The sequence below is a fragment of the Onychostruthus taczanowskii genome, unplaced genomic scaffold (genome assembly GCF_017590055.1).
Source record: "Onychostruthus taczanowskii isolate IOZ18803 unplaced genomic scaffold, ASM1759005v1 scaffold32, whole genome shotgun sequence".
NCBI classification, from domain to species: domain Eukaryota; kingdom Metazoa; phylum Chordata; class Aves; order Passeriformes; family Passeridae; genus Onychostruthus; species Onychostruthus taczanowskii.
Genome location: NW_024500572.1, coordinates 3,342,174 through 3,364,268, shown reverse-complemented (window position 1 = coordinate 3,364,268; position 22,095 = coordinate 3,342,174). Strand labels below are relative to the sequence as shown.

The 22,095-nt window shown below is 45.2% G+C and overlaps 1 protein-coding gene across 1 annotated transcript; it reads left to right on the top strand.

The window, feature by feature from the left end:
- Positions 1-802: 802 nt before the first annotated feature.
- On the top strand, positions 803-22,053 carry PPTC7 (protein phosphatase targeting COQ7). The gene is made up of 6 exons (XM_041410340.1): positions 803-1,389; positions 10,424-10,603; positions 13,271-13,469; positions 15,578-15,701; positions 17,340-17,469; positions 18,802-22,053. The coding sequence occupies exons 1-6, from the start codon at positions 1,188-1,190 to the stop codon at positions 18,858-18,860; spliced, it is 894 nt and encodes a 297-aa protein (XP_041266274.1). The 5' UTR covers positions 803-1,187; the 3' UTR covers positions 18,861-22,053.
- Positions 22,054-22,095: the final 42 nt, after the last annotated feature.

Here is a 22,095-nt window from a genome sequence, read left to right as displayed (position 1 = left end):
TGTCGTCTCGGGTTGTATAAGTGGCAGCAGCCTCTTGTGCCTCTACCCAGAGGAATTAAACGAATTTGCAGAGCAACCTGCTGGGAACTTCCAAGGGGACAAAACCATTGTTTGCACACCCACGAGCAGCAAGGAAAACCGAGGTGCAGAAAATGAGGAACTGGGTCTTTATTGAGTATTGTGGGTCTTCACAACATTGCTGCCTTCAAGTCGTTGCCGTTGAAATTGTCCAGCTGAGAGCTCTGTGTCACTCTCAGCTACAATTAAAGTGGTTTTGCGGGGTTTGAGCGACGCCCGCACAACACGCCCTTCTCGTGAGGCTTTTGTTTGGCATTTCACGTTCCTCAGCCAAAATGGATTAACTGCCAGCCTTGCCAGGGCTTTGCAGAGAAGCCTCTCACGGAAAAAACCAAACCCGGCGCATTTCTGCGCGCCGTGACTCACATAACCGTCCTCGGCAGGCACGGGGCACCGCCGGCCAGCCCGTCCCCGCGAGTTATTCGGAGCACGCGAGACGCGCGGGGCGTGGAGGGCAAGTATGTGGGTTAGGCGCAGCCGCGCTGTGCCCGCCGTGAGAACGTTAATTGCGCTAATTGCGTTAATTGCGGCCGAGAGCCGGCGGGGGCGGGGGCGCGGGCCCCGCTCGGCGCCGCGGGGGCTGCCGGGAGCCGCCCGCTGTTATTGTCCCGCAACATGCAAATGAGGCGGGGCGGGGAGCCAATGGGGGGCGGCCGCGCTCCTCCGCCGCGCACGCGCGCCGGGAGGCGGGGAGGGGGCGGGGCCGGCCTCGCGCCCCGCGCGGGCGGCTCTGACCGGGCACCGCGGGCGGCGGGGAGCGAGCCCGGAGGGAGCCCCGGGAGCTCCGCGGGCAGCGGGGAGCTGGCACAGCCCCCCTCGGGGGGCGGGGAGGGTGGCGCGGAAGGCGGGGGCGCTGCCGGCGAGCCCGGCCGTGAGGGGCAGCGCGAGGGGCAGCGCGCGGGCCGTGAGGGGCGTCGAGGGCGGGTGAACCGCGGCCGCAGCCGGAGGGACGAGGCTCCGCGGCGGGCAGGGCTCGGAGCGGCGGCGGCGCGGGCCGGCGGGCAGGGGAAGGAAGGCTGGCGCCCTGCGGCTGGCGCTCGGCGGGCAGGAGGCGGCTGCGCCGGTGGATCCCCGCGTTCCTGGCGCTCGGCTGCTGGGCGCCCCACGCCATGTTCTCGGTGCTCTCCTACGGCAGGCTGGTGGCGCGGGCGGTCCTGGGCGGCCTGTCGCAGACGGACTCCCGCGACTACAGCCTGGTGACGGCCAGCTGTGGCTTCGGCAAAGATTTCCGCAAGGGCATCCTCAAGAAAGGCATGTGCTACGGGGATGACGCCTGTTTCGTGGCGCGGCACCGCACCGCGGATGTGCTGGGTGAGTGACCGGGCCGGGGGCTGAGGCGGCTCCGACCTCGCTGTGTGACCCCCCCTCCTTCCCGGAGCTGCACATGGCGAGCGGCTCAAGCCCCGGTCTCACACAAAGGAGCCGGTTCTGCCTGTCAGTGTCACCATGAGTTCGCTTTTTTAGCTTCCCAAGGAAGCTCTCGTGCTCTTTGTTGCAGCTCTGCCCGCCTTTGGCACGGGGGGTTGTGTGTGCCGGGCGTCCGGCCCAGTCTGGGCGTCTCACCTGTGAGTGCCTGTAAGGCCTGGTGGCTCCAAAACTCAGAGAAACGGCTCCCAGTGCGTTTCACTTTCTGTCTTTCTTTAAAACCTGAGTCCCCGTGTACATGCATTGCATTTTAAACAGACAAGATCGCTTGAGCAGGCACTTCCTGATTTTTAACGCGTGCAATGTCCTTGTCAAGTGAAAGGCAGAGTGACATTGAGACTGGAATCAAATGTCAAACTTCAGTTTCGTTGTTTGTTCTGGCCTGATTGCGCTCTCTGGTTTAGAATCACTGGCGAAATGGATCTTAAGGGTTCAAATTTTAGAAGCAGTGAGTAATTATGGATAATCAATAGAATCTTCAGACTATGAGCAACATTGCTTTTGACAGTGCTTTGACCTTTCTCCTGTGTACTCAAGGTTGAATTTGGCTGACTGTCATTCTGCACAAGTTAGTCGTGGTTTAACTACCAGAAGCAAATTTTTACCAAAACTTTGACACTTAAAAAAAAAAGCTTCCTCCTCCCTGCCCCTGTCCGTGTTTCTTAGTTTTGTTTTAGGGTTTTGGGGTTTATTTATTTTCAACCGGTGGGGTTGCACTGTGGAAGTGGTTGGTGGTTCTTCAGTTTGGCGCTGTCGTTGTAACTTGGTTGCCATTTAACGGAGCCCGAGAGGTTTTCCTCAGGAAGCTGCGAGTTGGTGCTAGGTAACAGTTATTGCTGCTTATTCCCTAGGAAGCTGTTACTGTAAGAATGATGCCGCAGCTCTCGAGATGTGGAAGGCTGGTGGGTGCATTTTAGACACTCATCATCTTCTCTCTGGTGCCTCTTCCAGATAAACTTTTTGGGATTAGAATTAGCTGTTGGACACCCTTCCTTTAGCATGTGACTAAGTCTGGCTGCCTTTAAAGTTCATGCTAGGCCAGCACTGATAAATAACTGAGCAATTGGTGTTTGCCCTTAAGAGAAGTGCAGGATCTCCTGTACTTTGAAGTGGACTCTGTGTGGGGAAGAGACAGATTTAGCTCTGTTTGATGGTGTTTAGGGGGTTTTGGCCATTTTTGGTAATTACTGTATGTGGACCTACAGTTTGTCTTGTGTTCCTGCTGCAATCCACAGAGAGTTGCATTTCTAAGTTGGTCTTTGCATTAATTTTCATGGCAACTTGGAAACAAACAGAATTGTAGCTCCACTTTAGGATCAAACAGCAAAGAGAGCAGGAGACCCAGGATGTCTTATGTACCAAGAAGCAAATAATTTAAATAGAAAATCTGTTGATTTGTTTTATCTATTGATTATGTTTTAATTTGGGATTTCTCCCCTGGTAAAGCTATTTCTATATCAGTTCTTTATTGCTTTTTTAATATACATACTGAAAACCCCAAATCTCTGTACTTTCTGCAAAAACAGCAATGTTCAGGTGGGTTTTGATGCTTCTAACTTGATGCACCTTCATCTGTAGCTCCTAGGTTTACAGACATGGTAGTTTTCTCCAGTTTCTGCTGCTGGGGTCATCTCTTTACTCTCTCAACCAGCCCTTTTGCACTGCTGCAGAGACAGTTTCAGCACCACCAGTGTTTTCCTGTCCTCAATTGCTCTCATTCCCATCACAATTCTGAGGTTCCTTCATGATTTTTTTAAGACCCTCATAAATTTTGTGCTACCTCAGTACCTAATCTGCACCTCAACAAAACTCCCTGAGCTGCACTGTTGGGTTTCAAACTTAATTTTTTTTGACATTTAAGGAAGAGGCTCACGTGGTTTGAGCCAAAGTGAACACTTGACACAGTAAATTTCAAGTGTACCACTTGGAGTGAGCAGTCTTCAGTGGCAAAGGCAGGCCAGATAATTCATGTAACATTCCTCTGTGCCAGAGTTTTCTAGAACCAGTGTACTGTGGAGAGCCTGCCTGTGTGGGATGGGTTGGGTGTGGTGGGGCAGTGAAGGAACTACTCCCAACCACTTGGCATGAGTGCTTGGGGATTCATTTTCTTAGGTCAAACAAGAGTTGACTTGGCAGTGTGTTTATAGCAGAATCAAAATGCTAAACACCTCTTTTGTTGTATGTGTGCTGTACAGTTCAAAGGCTGAATGTTTAACAGTGTCTTCTAGTCTGGGCTTTGTCCTTTCACAAAGATCAGCAGAAGGCTGATGAAGGTTCAGGTTCTTTCCTGTCCTCCCATAGTTGTTCAAGGCATGATAAGGCCTGTTACTGGTGAATCCTTGAGGGTTTTGTCTCTCATTTTTGCTTTTATCTGGAGCATAATTGTCAATTTTGCATGTTTTCTTCCCATTCTGAGCACAGGGAGAAATGAGAAGCTCAGAACAGCAGTTTCTCCTTAGGGATCACCCTAAGGAAATGGCTTTGCTGCTAATGTGACTCTCTAGGGCTTTACAATTCAGGCCTGTGTTTCCTTTCTCTGCTGCTTGTACCACGATGTACTTTTCTGTTCATTCACTGCCAGTGTCTTGGGTGTTCAGATCCTCAGAATATTGGAATCTCTCACAGAGATTTGGGACATGTTCTGTACTGCTTAATGTGTGATGCCTTTGGAAATTTTGAGGACAGAAATACTGGTTTTTTTCAAAGCTGAAAACCAAAACTCTGACACCTCTGTTTTTTCTCATTAGCATGCAAGTAGGATTTTTACTACGTAGGGAACAAGCCAAATTTTAAAAATTAACCTTACAGTCATTTCACTAAATTACCAAAAGTAAAGGTTAAAGCCAAGGTTTTCACCTCTAGAAATTTGAGGTGTCACATGCTAGTGATAGTTTTTTTCCTTAATTTTGAGGTCTGCCTTTTCTTGCTTGTTCTGGCCTTATCAGGCTCCCGATGTCTTTGCTCGTTTTTTATGGATTTTCCAAGCTGTTGTGTGACTCATTATTGAAACATTGCAGCAGCCAATGCGCATCCCGTGACAGCATCACTTATACAATGTCTGTGCTGGGTACAACTTTGGGTGTAGCCAGTGTGACTTGACTCTTCCAAACTATTTCTGTCCCCCGGAGTAAGGAAAAACTGTCTGCCAGCAGGAAAGTGTTTGTTCACTGCAGAGTTAAAATTTGACAGTTGTTCTGTTTGCTGCAAATCTTTGATTTTTAGTTTTTGGGGGAGGGGAGTGTCTGGGTGCTACAGGGCAGCTACTCTAAAGAGAAAGGAATTGCACTTGGTTTGAAAATTGTATCAGCAGCATGCATAGGAGGTAGGTAAAACTACAGAGTGACAAAGCCCTGGAATATTGTTAGTGTCACTGTCATGAGGAAAAGTAAACTTCAGCACCTAAAAGGATTTGTAGATGAAATGTCAAGGTTGTTCTGGCAGCTGTAGAGGAGGGAGGGATCCTTCCTTGGAAGCCTGAAGGTTATAGAGGACTGTGTTAAGTGGTTTATTTGGTATCATACCTATTAAAGAGATTGCTGCCTTATCACAACTTATCACACTAAAGGAGCCAAGCCTCCTTCAGAGTCACCTTTCACCTACTGCATGTGAGAGCTCAGGGAGCCTGAGAGGCAGGATCAGAGATCTGCAGAGCTGCACACGTGCCTTGGTTTGTAACAGGTCACAGGAAATGTTCTGTTTAATGTGGGAGCATCAGTGCTGGCGTTTGTGGGGACACTGCAGACTGAGAACCACCCCATTAACAGTCACAGGCTGACTTTGTGTCAGCAGAGCTGCTCTGGAGCAGCACTGAATGTGACCTCTGAGAATGAAACTGATATCTGGTTATTCTTCTTTCCCACAGTTTCTGCAAGGACATTGCACACAAGTACTGAGGTCAAAATTTCCAGTGGAGCACTAGTTTGAACTGTAAATGCTATTGATGCTTCTTGATGGCAGCCAGTTTTCCATTCATACACAGATCTTGGCCTGAAGGAAGAGCAGGTTCTGTCAGAAATCAGAGGGAAATCAGCAAAGCTTATGAGGGTGTAGCTATATGAGGGTTAATCATACCTATGCCATAGGAAGCACTGGAAAGATCTCCTGCTCTTTGCTCTGGTTCATCCGTGCTGTGAATACTGAGCCTGAGGTGGGTCAGGCTGGCAGGGATTTATTTCAGTGTCTGCCCCCAGTACCTGCCCTTCCTCAGCAGTTCCACAGTCACTGAACACCTTGAGAAATTAGGTAGTTGTAACTAGGGATTTTTTTATAAAGTCTGCAGAAATAATTTATAGCTTAGTGTTCTCCCGGAGCTCCCCAAATGCACTGAGTGATTTCTCAGGCTTCAATAAAATAGGGAGGAAATCTACCTGGCAAAAATCACCTTCAGGAACAAGTGTGCTGGAGTGGGAGGGGAAAATAAATATAAGGAACTGTTGCTTTCTTCTGGGAGCAGATGCACAATTTAATGTTTCCAGTTCCGTGTTTCTCCTTCAGTTTGTTCCTCAAGATCATTGCTCACTTTGCCTTTGCTTTTTGCTCCTTGTTGTCACTTCCCCACTTACTCTTCCAGAACCTTTCTGCTTCATGCAAGGGTAGTTTAAGTTTTACTGTAGCAGTGTGAATAAGTAACCTTCCCTTCTGTAACTTGTTAGCAGTCACACACCATCTGTCCTTAGGGATTTGTATTTAACTGGGTTATTTCTTTGTCAAAACCTTGAGGGGGTTTGGCTCTAACAGATCCAGGGAAGCTGCTGAGGGTTAGTGCTGGCTTTGAGCATTGAACTTGATTCAGGTGAAGAACCTGTCTAGGTGTGTGATTTATCCCACCACTGATAAAACAAGAAACCTTATCATTTTATCTCAGTTCTGACGTTGACAAATACTAGGTGCTATATTTCAGACTTGTGTGGTGCAAATCATTGCACTTTTTTACCATTTTAGCCTCCATATTTGATGCAAAATACAGTTATAAATATATCCTTTTGATGTTCTTTTCGCAGTGATTCATTGCTATTTCAGGTAAGGATCTCAAGAAATTGAAAGTTCAGTAGGATGTGCAGAGTGCCTCAGAAAGTTAATTGTGGTTGCATGCAAAAGCAGCTCCTGCTGAGACATTTGTGCCTGCCTGCTGCTTCTGTGTGTGATTTTTATTCTTGGCTGATGCAATATTTCAAAATGTGCACCTCTCAAGAGATTTTTGGGACAGGGTGGTGCTTTTGGACTCTGACCATGGGCAAGTTAATTTGCTAGCTAACCAGAGCTGCCCCTCATAACATTATTTATATTAAACAGGGTTTGATCAGTATCAGGGCTTTGTTATGAACTTTCAGGCTGTTTAGTTTATATTTGCTGTGAGCCAGGAGAACACCTGGATCTCACTCACACAAGTGAGTGGTGAAAAGCAGATACTGCTGCTTTCAGCACTGGCTGCTTTTCCCTGGCCTTCTGCAGGGAACTCGTGTGCTGGCAGGCAGAACCACTTCACATTTGCATTTCAGCTGGTATCTTATCCCAGGTGCTTTTAGCATTTTGAAATCAGCTTTAACAAGTTTCACCACCAGCATCTTCCCTGGCTCAGTTTCAGTGCTGCAGCATCAGTCATTTGTGCTTTGTCTCCTAACTGCCTGGCAGGTGTTTCTCTGAGGGAGATTTTGATATTCTGAATCTTTGAGGAGTTGGAAAAAGTCCGTTTTTGGATTGACACATGCAGCAAGTATTTTATCTGGCAGGCATGTTTCTGTGTTTTCCAGCACAAGGCAATGTAGTGGAGTGTTAACTCAGATTCTGAAAGATCTTTGTAATACAGTTAAATACTTGAGAAGTATTTATTCTTTTGAAGTAATTTATTGTGAAATTTTCAATTGCTTTATTTACAATGGTGGTTCATCTAGCTGCAGGCATTGCAGTGTCACGTGGAGGCTTGTGTAATTTCTGCATGGGCTTGAACAAGGAATAGCCACAGAAATGTTCTTTGTATAAAATTTTCTCATTTACTGAATGGCATGAATGAAAAAAAAAAAAACCCCAGGGTTTGTGTACAGTTCAATTTCAGCAATTCTCAGCCATGCATTTTGTTTTAAATGTCCTGTGATTCCTAATTTGTAACATGGTTAATACTGAAACACAATGGTTTATGGCTCAAAGGAAGACCTCAGTATTTGTTGAAAAGGTAATTATTTTGAATATATACCTTATTTTGTTCTTGGATGAAAGCAAAGGTATTATATATAAATAGAGCTTGGCATTATTCCTTGGGAGTGATCCTGCCAATAGCAACACCTTTGAATTTTCTTTTGATGACTGAGGGAAAACCTGGTATTAATCAAAGCTGAGTTTTTACTTCTGGAGTTTGAAACAGTTTCACTCCTTGTTTGCTGTATATCAAATAGCACAAAGTTTACTTAAGCTTTATTCTCATTTACATTTCATCTATTTCAGAAGCAGTTTACTCAAACTCTTTCAAAGTCACATATTCCTTTCCCAGGTGAAGCTGTTCAGTTTACAGAGATTGCAGAACGTGCTGGGTTTCTTTTAAAACCACATTGAAGGTTGGACAGGATGATTAAAGGTCTTGGCCCCAAACCTTTATAAAGCCCCACCTTTTCCATTTGGGGCAAGGCCAAGAAATAGAGTTGGTAGCTGCTGGGGGGCTGGGGAGGTGTCACTGAAAGGAGCTCCCAGGGCTGCTCCTGGATGCAGTGGTTGTGTCTGCCTGGGGAATGGGGAGACAGGAGAGCTGTCCTGGTGCTGTGGGTCAGACACTGTGTCCCCTCAGGTGTGGGACCAGGCAGAGCCAGAGGAGCTGCTGGGGGATGTCTAGAGGGTGATTGCTTTGGAAGGCACTGGCAGAACCTACTTTAAGCTGTTTATAACTTGCATAAAGCAGACAGGAAGGCAGACAGACAAAGGCTGGCTCAGGATAGGGTATGAAGGGTGCTGCCATGATTATGGATTCACATTTCCTGCCTGGGGTAAGAAGTGAACAAAGAAAGGCACATGGTGTACTCATTTTTCCTTTAAAAATGGAATAGGTTTTGATAATTGACCTTCTCAGGTGCTTGGTGAGAGGGCTGTCTGGTACTCTGTGCTGAAGCTGCAGTGTTTGTGTTTCAGTGTTTCCCAACCCTGATGTAAAAGGATTTTATGGATCGCTTGAGGGAACTCCATAACTTCTGCCGAGCTTTCTTTGTAACTGCCTTGGGAGCCAAGAGCTTTGGGCAGCATTTGTCAAACATCTTTTCATTGCATTGACACTGTTGTCAGGGAAGCAGTGCAGAAATACATCTGGACTATGTTCATTTTAAAGGGCAGGAAAGAAAATGTTTATCTGGTAACTTCACATAAAGCACCATCGTTTAACCTGAAGCTGAGTTTCTGTTTCAAGTTCCAGATCTAGAACCTTTCCTTTATGATCTCTTGTTCTAGACTTGTCTGTGTGGCAGCAGAAAGCAAAGGATTAATCCAGTATTAACCTGAGGTTGTGAGACCTGTAGGGAGAGGATTAATCTGTTCTTGAAGAGTCTAGAAAAGTCATTTGTGAGAATGCTGGGTGCTTTTGCTTGAGCTTCTTCCTGGGGACTGCTCAAAGAGGTGAATGCAGGGATCTGCATTCCTGTAACGTTCTTCTGAGAAGGCAGAGGGACAAAGCAGGTGTCTGAAAGGTTGTGCACTATTTTAGGGAGAAATCTGATTAATGTTGATAGGCTGTTCAGAATCTGGCCATAACCTCCTGTCAGATTATAGTTCACGCCAAGGTCGGCTCTAAACCTTCCATCTCAGTTTCAGACCGTGTCCCGTGTGAAGGGCGTTTGGAGATGAGGAAATTGAGTTTTATCTTCTCACTCACATTTTCATGCCTTTGATAATAGCAGAGGTTTTTTCCTGAGGAGGCTGTCCTTCAGCACAATCTGAGCACTGAAATTCACTTCTTACGCTTTTATCATGAACATATTTCAGCTTTACTGTGTTTTGGAAATGTCTGGTTGAAATGGTTTGTCCCATGCTGAGGATCAAAAAGATTTTGGGAAAAATTTCCACGTAGTAGCATTCTAATCTCAAATAATACCTTTAACAGTATTTTGCTTTTATCATTCAGGCATTTGGAAGAAGTTCAAAGTTCTTGAACCAAATGACCAGCAGAAAATCTGTCTGCTGCTCACCTCCCTCTGATCATCCCCTTTGCATGACCACAGTCCCTGTTTTCCCTGTTGCTTAGAAGCTTCCCAGGCTTTGGCAGAGTTGGTCTGATTTTCTGATGTCCAGGTTATTTTGAATAACAGAAAATTCTCTGAGTCATAGTCAGTTTTCATTCTCTTACTTGGCTGAAGCTGTAAGCAACAAACTCTCCTTGAAAGGGGTAGGTCCCTGCATTGTGTTGGTTACATGGATTTTGGAAAACACTTGTCAAATGGAGATTTATTTTCTACAGAAATAGAGAACACCAAATAAAAGTCATTGTCCTTCACATGAGGCAGTCTGAGGAAAAACTGTGCTGCTGAATAGCAGGAAGAGCTTCTGTGTCATGTCTGTACTAGTTCAAATGCTGACCTTCACTTTTAGAATTAATAAAATATCTTCCCTTTTAATGGGCTGATGAGAGGTTAATGGGGTTGAATCCCCATCTTGCCCCCAAATATCCCATTATTTGTTCTCCAGTGGAGTCACCCTCCTCATTCTCAGCATTAGACTTCTACCTCCCTTTCAGCAGTTCAGATTATATTTGGAGATTTGCTGGGGATCTGATACCAGAAGGTACCTTAAAAATACTCAGAAATTTATTTGTTAATCAAAAATGTTTTCCAGGCAGGTGCCATGTCCTTCATTTTAATTACTAAATATCATAAGTGATATAAAATAATTAACCCCCTTGTTTTGGAAACCATTTCTGTTGAGGTGACTCTGGTTTTGTGTTTCCTTGCAGGGGTGGCAGATGGTGTTGGTGGCTGGAGAGACTACGGGGTGGACCCTTCTCAGTTCTCAGGGACTCTCATGCGGACGTGTGAACGTTTAGTAAAGGAAGGACGGTTTGTTCCAAGCAATCCTGTTGGAATTCTCACTGCAGGCTATTGTGAGCTGCTGCAGAACAAAGTACCTTTGCTTGGTAAGACACAAAAATATGTCAGTTCAATCTGGGTTGTGTGTTACACGTGGGCTTTACTGAAGGGTGCTTGAATCTCTTGTCGTTGTGTGCAGCAAATCTGCAGTTAACTTCTCTTAATTGAAAACATAGAAATGCAGTCGCCTCGGTGGCATCCTTATTTTCTCTAAAACTGTTTTAATTAATTTAGTAATGCAGAGAGTGTTGATGTGTGTGTATTTATATATAAAATAAAAGGCTTTCTGTGGGAAGGGTGAATTCAGAGTTTGCAGAGCGAGTTCTGCAGTGGAACACTGCACATGTGCTCACTCTGTGTTTTATATGTATAAATAACTGTTCTCTGCTGAAAACTCTTGTGCTACTGGTTATGGCTTTCTGTTTCAGCTATGCAAGGAGAAGTATTTTCTGAGGATAACTGGATGTAGTTCTGCTCATTTCTGACCTTGCTCTGATCCTGTTGCCTTTTATGTCCAGTGGACTCAACCTCAGTTGGTTGACTTGAGTAGTTCATATCAAACAATCTCTGGTAGCATTATTTTTAAAAACTTTGTGGGGGGATTCATTACAGATCTTTCTGAAAGCCAGCTGAAGTAGATGCTTCACATATTCTGTGTCAGCATTGATGGGACACAGGGCATTCAGCTGCCTGGGGACTGGGAGCAGATAGAGAGGCCACACTCAGTCTCAGCTGACAGCTCTGCCAAGGGGACACTTCTCTAAAGGACATGAGACCTCTTCTGCTCCAAGAAAGTGTTTGCCCTGCATGAAATGCATGCAGCTCACCTGACCTTAAGCTCCTGTGCCAGAGCAGTGCAGTGTGAGCTATATTTAACTTGTCTGCTGAGCTGGGAGCAGATGTTCTTGCATTATATGCCTAAAGAATAGATTGGAACCTCAGGAGTGACCTTAAGTGTCACGAAAATAGCAGTGGTCAGTGATTACATTAGGATTTGGGGTGTTGAATTTGTGCAAAGCAGGTGTAGCTGTAAGTGAGCTGCAAAGTGGGGCACTGGCAAGAGCTCTCCCTGTGCCTTTGGAGACAGAGCAGCTTGCTGGGCTTGACCTTTGCAGTGCTGAAAAGCAGCGTGTGCTGAGTCACAAGATCTGAATTCCACACATGGCCTCCTGGTTACACTCTGCTAATAGAGTTAGAATTTGAAACTAATGATCCTTAGTGTTTCTCCTTTAACTGAGAGCAGTATTTTTAGAAGGAGGAATAAAACCCTGGAATTACCACAGCAATGAGCATTTAGAGTTTATTTAAAATGAAGGGACAGGAGAAGACTTCATTAAGGAGGATTCATTGGGCAATAACTTCTCCTTGCTGTTGTGCTTTAAGCCTGGATACTTGATTCATCAGGATTGAATACAGCAAATAATGTAAAATAAAACTGAAATGGGAGGAAACTGTGCCATTTATTTAATCACTCTTGTGTTGCAGCACAGTTTTAGACATTGTCACATGGAAAATCAGATTTTTTTTTCCAGAGATACTGCTTTGACTTAACATTCATTAAGGACAGGGAAGGTCCTGTGCATTCACTAGAGAACAGATTCAGGGCAAGTGCATTGCAGGGAACTCTCTGTATTAGAAAGGGAATTGTCTGGAACAGGCAATGCCTGGAGCCAGCTGGACTTCTGCACTAGCAAGCCTGATCCTAAGCTTTGCTCACTGCAAGCTTGTGGTCTGTCCAGCATGGAGCTGTGCTTGGAAAATCCTGCTGGAGGAACATGAGGGTAGAAGGTGAAGACAGTTCATGATCTGATGATGTGGGGCAGAAGTGCTGTAGCTGTATTTCCCTCTCCTGGGGATTGAAAGGTCTTTTGGTGGCTGTGCTGTCCTGTTTGCAGAATTGAGTGGTTGCTGTTTGCTGGAAGGACTTTGGGTTTCTTTGCAATACAGCATTTTTGTGGCTTGCAACCAAGCACAGTTGGTGGCTACTTCCCAGTGAATGAATGGAGAATTCCTCAGTGCCCTCAAGCATGGCTGGGGTAGTTCCAAGCACAGTTGACACCATGTTTCTGCTATTACTTTAATTTGGAATTGTATTTGTCTCTGAAACATTTTCTTGAACTTGTAGAGTTGGTGTCCTGAAGATGTGACAGGATTATAATTTTTAAACCTGAAGCAAGCTCTGCAGAGCCAGGCTGAGAGGAAAAGCATTTCATGTTCTGGGCAGAGAAATGCAGCAGGGCCTTATACTTAATTGCAAAGAGTTTTTTACTTGGTGTGGTTTAGTTACAGCTGAGTGAAACTGTGTGGAGAGCTCCTAGCATTGTATGGATGCTACTGGAATTCTATTATCTCCATGATTTTGGAATTTCAGTATTTTATGTGAGTTCTGTAAATCCGGTCCTATAGCAGAATGTGCTGACATACGTTGGGATGGAAAACTGTAAATAAAGCCAAACAAAACAGGTATTTGTCAGCATAATGTGTTTACCAAAATCAAAGCAGGAGGAGTAAATTCTACACAAAAATCATAGTTTGTATTGCAAAGATTTCTAGCATTTTGCTGGTTTTATTTTATATTAATTCTGGTATTGTTGAGTATTTCCATTTCTCTGACTTTCAAGCTTTGATGAATGTTTCAATAATTGAACTGTTGATCAGATCAGTGAGAGAACAAGCAGTTTCTGTAGGGCTGACTGCAGTCACTGTGTTTGCAGGGAGCAGCACAGCTTGTATAGTAGTCCTGGACAGATCAAGTCATCGTTTACATACAGCCAACTTGGGAGATTCTGGATTTTTGGTGGTCAGAGGTGGAGAAGTCGTCCATCGATCCGACGAGCAGCAGCATTACTTCAACACTCCCTTCCAACTGTCAATAGCTCCACCAGAAGCAGAAGGAGTTGTCTTAAGTGACAGGTAAGGGGGAAGAGGAACTTTCATTTCTAATCTGTGCATGTGACAGCTCCCAGAAAGATGCAGTTTTGCTGCTCTGGGGCTCTTCTGTACCTCACGGGATATAAACACGTATCCAGTCAGGCCCTGCACCTGCCACCCTCCCTCTTTGGGTAACATGAACATTTCTCACCTTGTGCTTTGTGCCTGTTGCACAGTCTGAATTCATTGGTCTGTTTGTGGTGGCATATTCCCATAGCCACGGGCTTGTTCTGATCCATGGGAAGATGTCACCCACTCTAGCTGGAGCCTGGACAAATGGCTGGGCTTTCCAATCCCTGCCTGTGCTCCCTTGGGACTGTTTGGAGTAGCTAATTTAGATATCTTGGCACTGAGGTTGCAAGTGCTTGAAGAATAGAGCAGAGGGACATGTGACTGTAACTTGTGTTTCCAACTTGCTGTTTCCAGCAGCATATTGTATTTGACCAAAACCAGCAAAAAAACTGCTTGGCAGAACACCAAGCTGGGAATGAGAGTATGAGGAAAGGACAATCTGTTCACAGAAATGAGTTGTTTCAAAGGCAGGCTTGTTCTTGTGTCTTCCCTTAGGAATGTCAGGCTGATCCATCCTGACTTTGTGAATGTAATATGAAAGAAACTCAAATATAAACAGCTTTCAAATATGTGTTAAAATTCAGCTTTCAAAATGTCGCACTCATTAAAGTGATATCCCTCATGTGAACACAGGGAGGTGGTAACAGGATCTTCAAAGAATGGCCATGGAATAAAGGGAATGCAGTAGGCAGCTAAGTGTTGGACTCAATGTGCTTGAGTCTTTTCCAACCTAAATGATTCTATGCAGTATCAGGGCTGATGCAGTAAAAATTGAGACTTTAATCCAAAATAGCTCTTTTTGAAAGTGTTGGTTAAGCTGTTGAAACTCCTGACTGACCATTCTTGTGTGTGGTTTAACTTCTTCATCCTGCAACTGCTGACAGGAAGCCAGGGTAGGACTCTGGAATTAGAAGCCTTCAGTAATCCAAGCTCTTTGTTAGACTAAAATGAAAGGATCCCTTGAAATTTCAGAGCTGTAAAAAATCTTTCATTTTTCTGGGATTCTTTGTCATCCGTAGGAAGACGATAAAAACAAAAAGCAGAAGGATAATTGATAATGTCCAGTGGAAGTCAGGGAAGCCAAGTAATCTGAGTCATCCAGTAATAAGGAAAGCACAAGATAAATGTGCTCCCACACTTCAGCTCTGAATCATGATTACAGCTTTCTGCTGGTTCCTGCACTGTTCCTGACGTTAATTAGTACTCATGCTCCTTGTCGAAACGCTTCTCCTGTCCTTTTTTGTTTGTTGTCCCAGTTCAGTGATGAATTTGGCTATATATGGGCACAGGCAGGCCATCTTAACTCCATCAGCCTTCCTGAAGCTACACATCAGTTGAGCAAAGCAGCTCCTCTGTGTTTTGGCAGAGCCCAGTGGCCTGGGATGCAGTGATTTCTCCTTTTTACAGATCCCTGTAGAGTCTGCAAAAATAAAAGGTTTGTTGTTATGTTGCTTCTGAGAATCAGATTTTGCAGCAATATTCATGCCCAAACTGGGTGTTTTCTGCTCTTGGTGTTGTGTAATGTGTTAGACACAAGCATTCCAGAGAACTCTGGTCTCCTGGTAGTGATTTCCAGACATGTTTCGTATTCCACTGAATTAGAAAGTGATTCAGAATCCTGAAGTGTTTGGGCCAGGCCTGTTATGAATTGTTCTTTCAAGTATCACTCTCTTACATCTTCTAGATGAGCAGAAGGGAGCTCTGAGCTGCCATTCTGCTTACTGGTTTCCTTGGAGACACACTCCTGAAGCAGATTAGTTTGCAGGATTGTTCATGTGGGAATTTTAAGTGCAAATCCTGGGTGTGGGAGCTGGAACAGGACCTGTTTGCAGTCCCAGGGCCTGTGGTGGGGCTTTCCTGACAGCCCATGCTGCTGCTAAAGCTGCACAGCGAGCGATTATTCCTTTCCCTTGCACAAACCCCAGAGAGCAGTGAGGTGCAGAGGCTGTGGATGTGCTGTTGGAGGCTCTTTGGTTCTTTGTGAGGGCTGGAGTCCTTTAACCTCTGTCCCTCCCCAGCCCCGAGGCTGCTGACAGCACGTCCTTCGATGTCCAGCTTGGGGACATCATCCTGACCGCCACAGACGGGCTGTTTGACAACATGCCTGACTACATGATCCTGCAGGAGTTGAAAAAGCTGAAGGTGAGTCTGTGTGTTCTCCAGCCCTCACATATTTTGTGCTGGCTGAACCTTTACAGTTACTTCCTTTGCTTCTAACAGCTGAAAGCTTTGTGTTTTATTAAAAAACCAAACCACAAAGAGCTGTGTCCTTAAAAGGCTTTTCGGGTGATGGGAGCAGTCAGTGCAGGGGACATTGGGCCCAGAGGGCTTTCTCTTGGATCTGCATCCAGCCTGAATCCAGAAGCAGCAGCTTGGGCATAAAGTCCCAAATAACAGCTGGTTCCATATCAGTAACTGAGGGAGGGAGAGGAGGAGGGGAAGAGAAGGAGGAGATAGCAGAGGCTGCCTTTGGCCACACACTGCACCTGCAGGTTGGAGGTGATGCACAGGAAAATAGAGAAGCCTCTCCTGGGTTACTTGAGGGTGAGCTTACACTTAAAATAACTTTCAGCTTCTCTAACCAGTAATTCTGACATAGTATGGGCTGTCTGAATTGTGGGTTGCACAGGCTTGAAAATCTTCAGTGTTCTGTAAGGAAAAAATCCTGTCAACTTTTCCACATTAGTGACCACAAATGTTCTTTTTAAATAGTAAGAATACATTAAAATATTTTAACTTTATGGCTGAGAACATTTAGCTTCAGGCTATTTAGTTACAGAAAGGAAAGTACACTTAAGGAGATATCAATATGTATAAACTCCTTGAGGAAACCATTTTGCTGTGAAATGCAAATAAGAGCATTACAGTGTGGTTTCAAGAGAATTTGGCCTCCTCTTATCCTGCAGCTGCACGGGTCACTCATGTGTCACTGGGGCTGCAGCCACCTCACACCCTTGTCTGTGCACAAGTAAGGCTGTCCTGGCTGCCCACTGGAGCTGGAATTCCCTTGTGGAAGAAAGCTGAGCTCCACCTTTTGGTGTGTTTGGGAAAGGCACTGGAGTTCCCCAAGAGGTTCAGCCAAAAGTTAATCACATAAATGCCTGCTAATTCCCAAACCTGCAGGGAAGGCTCTTGAAATGACAAGGCATTTAAAAATGGTTACAGACAAAAAGAGCAGTGGTTGTCTGTCATGTTGGCTGGAGTGAGAAAAGCCTGGGAAGAAAGCAGCAGAGTTACTGAAACAGGAAAAAAAAGTCCTTAAAATGCAGCCTGGAGAAAGTGTGTGTGCTCTAGGTGCATTTTTGTCATCTGAATTTAAAGTGCCCTTTCTCCCCAAGGGTGTTCTTGTCAGCTGGGGTGAGAGAGCCAGAGGTGCAAGGCTTGCACTCGAGATTAAACAAATCCTTCACTAGAGCCTGTTTGGGAGGGAGGGAAGGTCCTTGCAGGGTGCCTGCAGGGACAGCTGCCAAGTGCCCTGTTCCCTTCTGGTGACATAGTTCAGTCTGTTTTGGGTATTATTCTTCTAAGCTTCTAAATTCTGGAAATCCTCCAAACCCAAGTCTTGAGCTGCTGGTGGGGATTTGAGGTCTGGCTGCCCCTTGTGAACATCCACAGTTGTAACCCAATTTACAAAGCCTAAAGAATGGGGAAGGCTCTGTTTGCAAGGGAAGGTGATAATTAATGACTCTGCAGTGAGGGATCTCCAAACCTGACACAGATCAGCACAAAACCTTCTGTAGGCTTCTGTACAAGAATAAACTCTTTTCCTCATGAATTCAGAACTCCAACTACGAGAGCATCCAGCAGACTGCACGGAGCATTGCTGAGCAAGCCCACGAGCTGGCCTATGACCCCACGTACATGTCACCCTTTGCACAGTTTGCCTGTGACAATGGACTGAATGTCAGAGGTAAGAGCTTCTCCTCCTCCCACTGCTGCTGTCTTGGAGAGATCTTTAGCAAAGTGAAGTTCTGCTGTTCCAGAATCCTGGAGGAAAACAGAACAGTAGGAGATGTGGTTGGCAGAGAAGCACCAAGCTCGTGTGGGATTTGGCAAAGCCCCCAGGGCCTGCACAGGGCATCCTGGGCCCAGCAGGGCAGGAGCCTCCTGTGGGGAAGCAGCTGGAGCACAGAGAACACAGTGCCCTGATTGTTTCCCTTTTACTGTAATCTGTGCATTCCTGCCCCAGGAATCCTGCCTGAGATGAGTTCTCCAGTACTCCTGTACATGACTTGTTGCTTGGATTCGGGTGTGTGGGTGGTGTTGTGTGAGGGTAGTTTTTTGTTTCGGGTTTTTTTTCAGGTCTCTTCTTACTGTGTTTCAGCTGAGGTTCTGCCCACTCTTTGGTAGATTTGGAATTGGTTTTTTGGTTGAAATTTGCAACTCTTATATAATTGGCATCCCCATAGTGATCTCTCTGTTGGTTCTACTTCTGTGTTTTAGAAAGGTACTGGCAAAACAGCTGGTAGAGTTCAGAGCCCGAGCAAACACCTTTCTTTTAACAATCTTTTACTTCAAAATAAATAAGTAAATCAAATTCTGCCAGTAAAGATGTTCTCATCTCTGTATCAGAGGGGCAGGATTTCCTGCAAGAACCTTAAGCCCCTTCCTCAGGTAGCAGCTGTCACACTTGGGCTCTGTGTTGCTCCAAGTTCAGGCACTCAGTAGTGAGGCTGCAGATTTCCAGAGTCCAAGGGATTGGTTTGACATCCCACATAACAAAACCTCTCTTCTGGGCCATTTCTCCAGGATTTGAGTGTGTTGCTCTGGCAGTTGAGGATTGAAAAATAACTATTAAAAATGTTAAGAAGCTTTCAGGAAGACCCGAGGTAATACAGTGCTGGAGAAGATGCTGAAGAGGTGTTTGATTTACAATGGAAATTCCTGAGGAGATCTGATTTCATGGCAGTTTACATGTAACAAAGCAGTGTCAGGTGTTTTGTGCATTTATTCAAGAGTCTGCTGAAAACAGGCTTTGAGCTGTGCCAGCTACCAGCAATGTTCAAGGTTCTGACCTCCTTTTCACGGTTTGATCTCACTGGAGCTTAAAAGGAGAGTGGTTTAGTGCTGTGTTAAATGTCACCGCGCCCCTCGCTTTGGACAGGAGGTGGGGAGGCAGAGTTTGTGTCTACTCAAACCAGGTTTTGGACACTTCAGAGCTTTCCACGGGGAATATCACAGATCATCAGAAGACACCCCACTGTGGTTTGATGAAATAAGGGGGTTTTTGCTTCCATTGCAGGGGGGAAACCAGACGACATCACCGTCCTCCTTTCCATCGTAGCCGAGTACACAGACTGAGGTGCTGTCCGAGCTCCCCGGGCCCCCCGGCCGGTTTCCTGCTGGCAGGATTGTTCCTTCCTTCCCAGCTGCTCCGGGCAGCCAGCCCTGAGCCCGGAGCCTGGCCCGAGACGCAGCTGAGGCCCTTGCTAAGAACCACTCGTAGTCCACTGGTCTTGGTCTGCCAGCAAGAGATGAAGAAGCTCAAGGCTTGGAGCTTGTCTTTGAGAGCTTAGTCCTTGTCCGGAACAGGGGAGGATCCATCCCCCAGCGTTGGAGATGTGACTTTCCAAGGAGTGGGATTTGTTGGTCACCTTTCAAACTAGATCAGTAGGTAACACCTCTGCACCAGGGCATATTACTCTCTTTCCTAGGAACGTTCGCTGTTGTTGAGGGTGTGTTACAGACCCAGTTCCATAAAGCATAGTCTTGTTCCAGTGATAGCCGAGGTTTCGTGTTTCTGAGCTCCGGTTTTCAGGAGATTTATAACTGCTGTAAACATTCTGCTCTTGCCATCCATGGTGTCAGCCTTAGGAGCCTTTTCTAGTACGAGATTTCAAACAAACCTAGTTCAAGTTATATGGATGCAAATGTGTTTTGTGATTTCAGGTGCTTAACTGTGATCTTAAAAGTTCTGCAGATCATTCGTCCATAATGGGCCTGGTTCTGGATGTTTTGGCTGTGGATAATTTTTTTTTTTAAAACAAAAATTCTAGCTCAGTCTCAAACAGCCGAGCTGGCCACAGTTGAGGTCTTTCAGCATTTGGACCCATCTCAGCGTGGGGTGATGGTAAATGCCACGGTGGGAGGTTGCACAAAACAGCTCATCCTCAACTCCGAGCGTCTTCACTTCGGGTAGATGATTCTGTTGTTAATATAAAACATAATCTGTGTTAATGATTGCCACTCTCGCTTGTAGAACAGAATATGCTGCACCAGTTTAAGTCCAGTTGATCCTTTCTGACTCCAACAGGCACCTCCTTGCTTCTGCTGCGGCAGCGGCAGCGAGTACGAAAATGGAAACTTAATGAATAATCAGCAAAGCCTACATTTCATTTTAACTAAAGTTTAGGGGTTTCAATGATCCTTAATGATGTTTACAGTTACCTAACAGCCACTTTGCAATATGACATTTCTTTTTCAATGACAGTAGCTCACGTTTGTCCCCCCTTTTCCAGCCAGCTTTCCTTTTCCTTTCCTGAGGCTCATACGAAAGCTGAGAGCTGTAAAGATATATATATTTTTGGTCAGTTTTTCATTAACTTTTTTGCTGGTAGAGAAGTATGTAGAAATAAATTAAAGCCATGTTTTTATATATAAAAAGTCGGGTAATGTTGCTGTTTAGGTGAGTGCAGTTAAACTTGGTCAGTAAGGAATCTTGCCTGCTCTCAAGAGGAGATTTTTACTACCTGGTTTATTGTATTAAAACTGTTTAAGTTTGAGGTTACCTCAACTTGTTTAAAGAATTTTTGTGGACTTGTACTGTATATTTACGTAACAATGTCAAGCTTTTATTTAAGGTCATTTAACATGTACCATGTACATGTCATTTTACTATATTTCAGTGCATCATGCTTGTAACAGGCATTTCATTTATAATAAGTGATTAATTTGGGAGCTCTTCAGTAATTTATCTGCTATTCCTCAATTGGCATAATGTTAGATATCTACTTTAAATCACCTTGTAATTACTTGTCAAAATGCCTTAACTACCCTAACTTGACCAAAATAGGATTTTGGTGAGGGTATGGGGAGGATTATATTAATGAAGAAAAATTAATTAATTTTGTGACACACGAACAGTGAGTGGTGGAGAACTTTGCACAACCTGTCAGTCCTTGTTGTTTTTAACCTGAACAAGCTGTCTCTGGCTGTCTTGGAGGAATGTATTCACATGCAGAACAGGGCTTTGTTTCTTGTTTGGGAGGGGCCTTTCTCTCCCGACTCTGGGTGTCTTTACATTTATCCAGTATTTACTCGCACGCTTCTGGATTAGAGCAGATTTGATCAATTCTTCTTTTCCTTTGCCCTTCCCTTCAAGTGGCCCCGGGCTGTTCTCTGCTCTCAGCACAGTCCCCAGCCCTCCCTGTTCCCCTTCCTGGCTTTCCAGAGCTTTCCCTGGGGACTGTGTGGGTCAGGGGTCTGGAATTCCCCAATTCCCGCTCCTCCCTGTCTGTGTCCACAAAGCCGTTTGCCTCATATCACACCATGACCTGTTGGGTTTTTTTAAATAAAGAACAAATTTGGCTTTTGATTTACAAATCATGAGTTTTTCCCTCACCGGGCACACCAAAGACCAGTAAAGCTTTTAGCTTTTCCATCTGTTTATAAAGCAATACTGTATTATAAAGAATTGATATTTTTATCACATGCTTGATTGTTTTGGGTTTTTTTTAAGATGTGCACTCTGAACATATCAAACCTGATTTTTTCCTATGAACTTAACGCTGTCTGCGCACAACTGATCTTTGGAGAAGGAAAGGACGGGGCCCATCCTATCAAAAATAATTCCCAGCGATGCATGAAGCAGTAACACTTGCTAGGGGTTAGGTCAGCGGGAACGTTCACCAGAGGAATGTACAAGAAAGGTGTTTGCTGAGCACGAGCTGCCTTGGAGCTGCTGCAGAGGGTTGTGGTTGGTGTTGGGAGCAGGATCTGGAGGAACGGGAGGAGCTTCGTCCCCCAGGAGCCTGGGATTGCCGCACAGCGGCCGTGGGGATCGGGGTGGGACAGGCCGAAGATGTGAACTGGAGGAGCTCTGTGGTTCCTTGCTGTGTTCCTGGCTATCTTTGGGAGAGCTGCCACATACAGTCCTAAATGTCCTTTTCAGGCTGAAAACAAAACCAAACCAAAAACCAGATTTGGGACCAGGCAGTTACAAGTGAGTCGAGGAGAAGAGAGAGGTGATGATCTGGCAGGGATGGGAGGATTTAGTGATGGAACATCCTTTCTCCAGGGGAGGAGCAGCTGCTGTGTGGAGGAGCCGACTGTATGCAGTAGTTTCTGACAAAGATAGCTGAAACAATGAAGCAAATCCGAGTCTGTATCTGAGGATGCTTTTTTGTTGCTGTTAAAATGAGACTATCATCTATGCTTACCCAAGAGGCAATTATGTGAATTTCATGTCTGAGGTATAACTTATGCAGGAATAGTTCTGTAAATACATTTAAATAAATTGTAAAGATATTTAATAAATATAGTATTTATACTAAAATGTGCTTTTTAAAGTCAAGTTGCCTGCAAGCCCTCTGTTTGT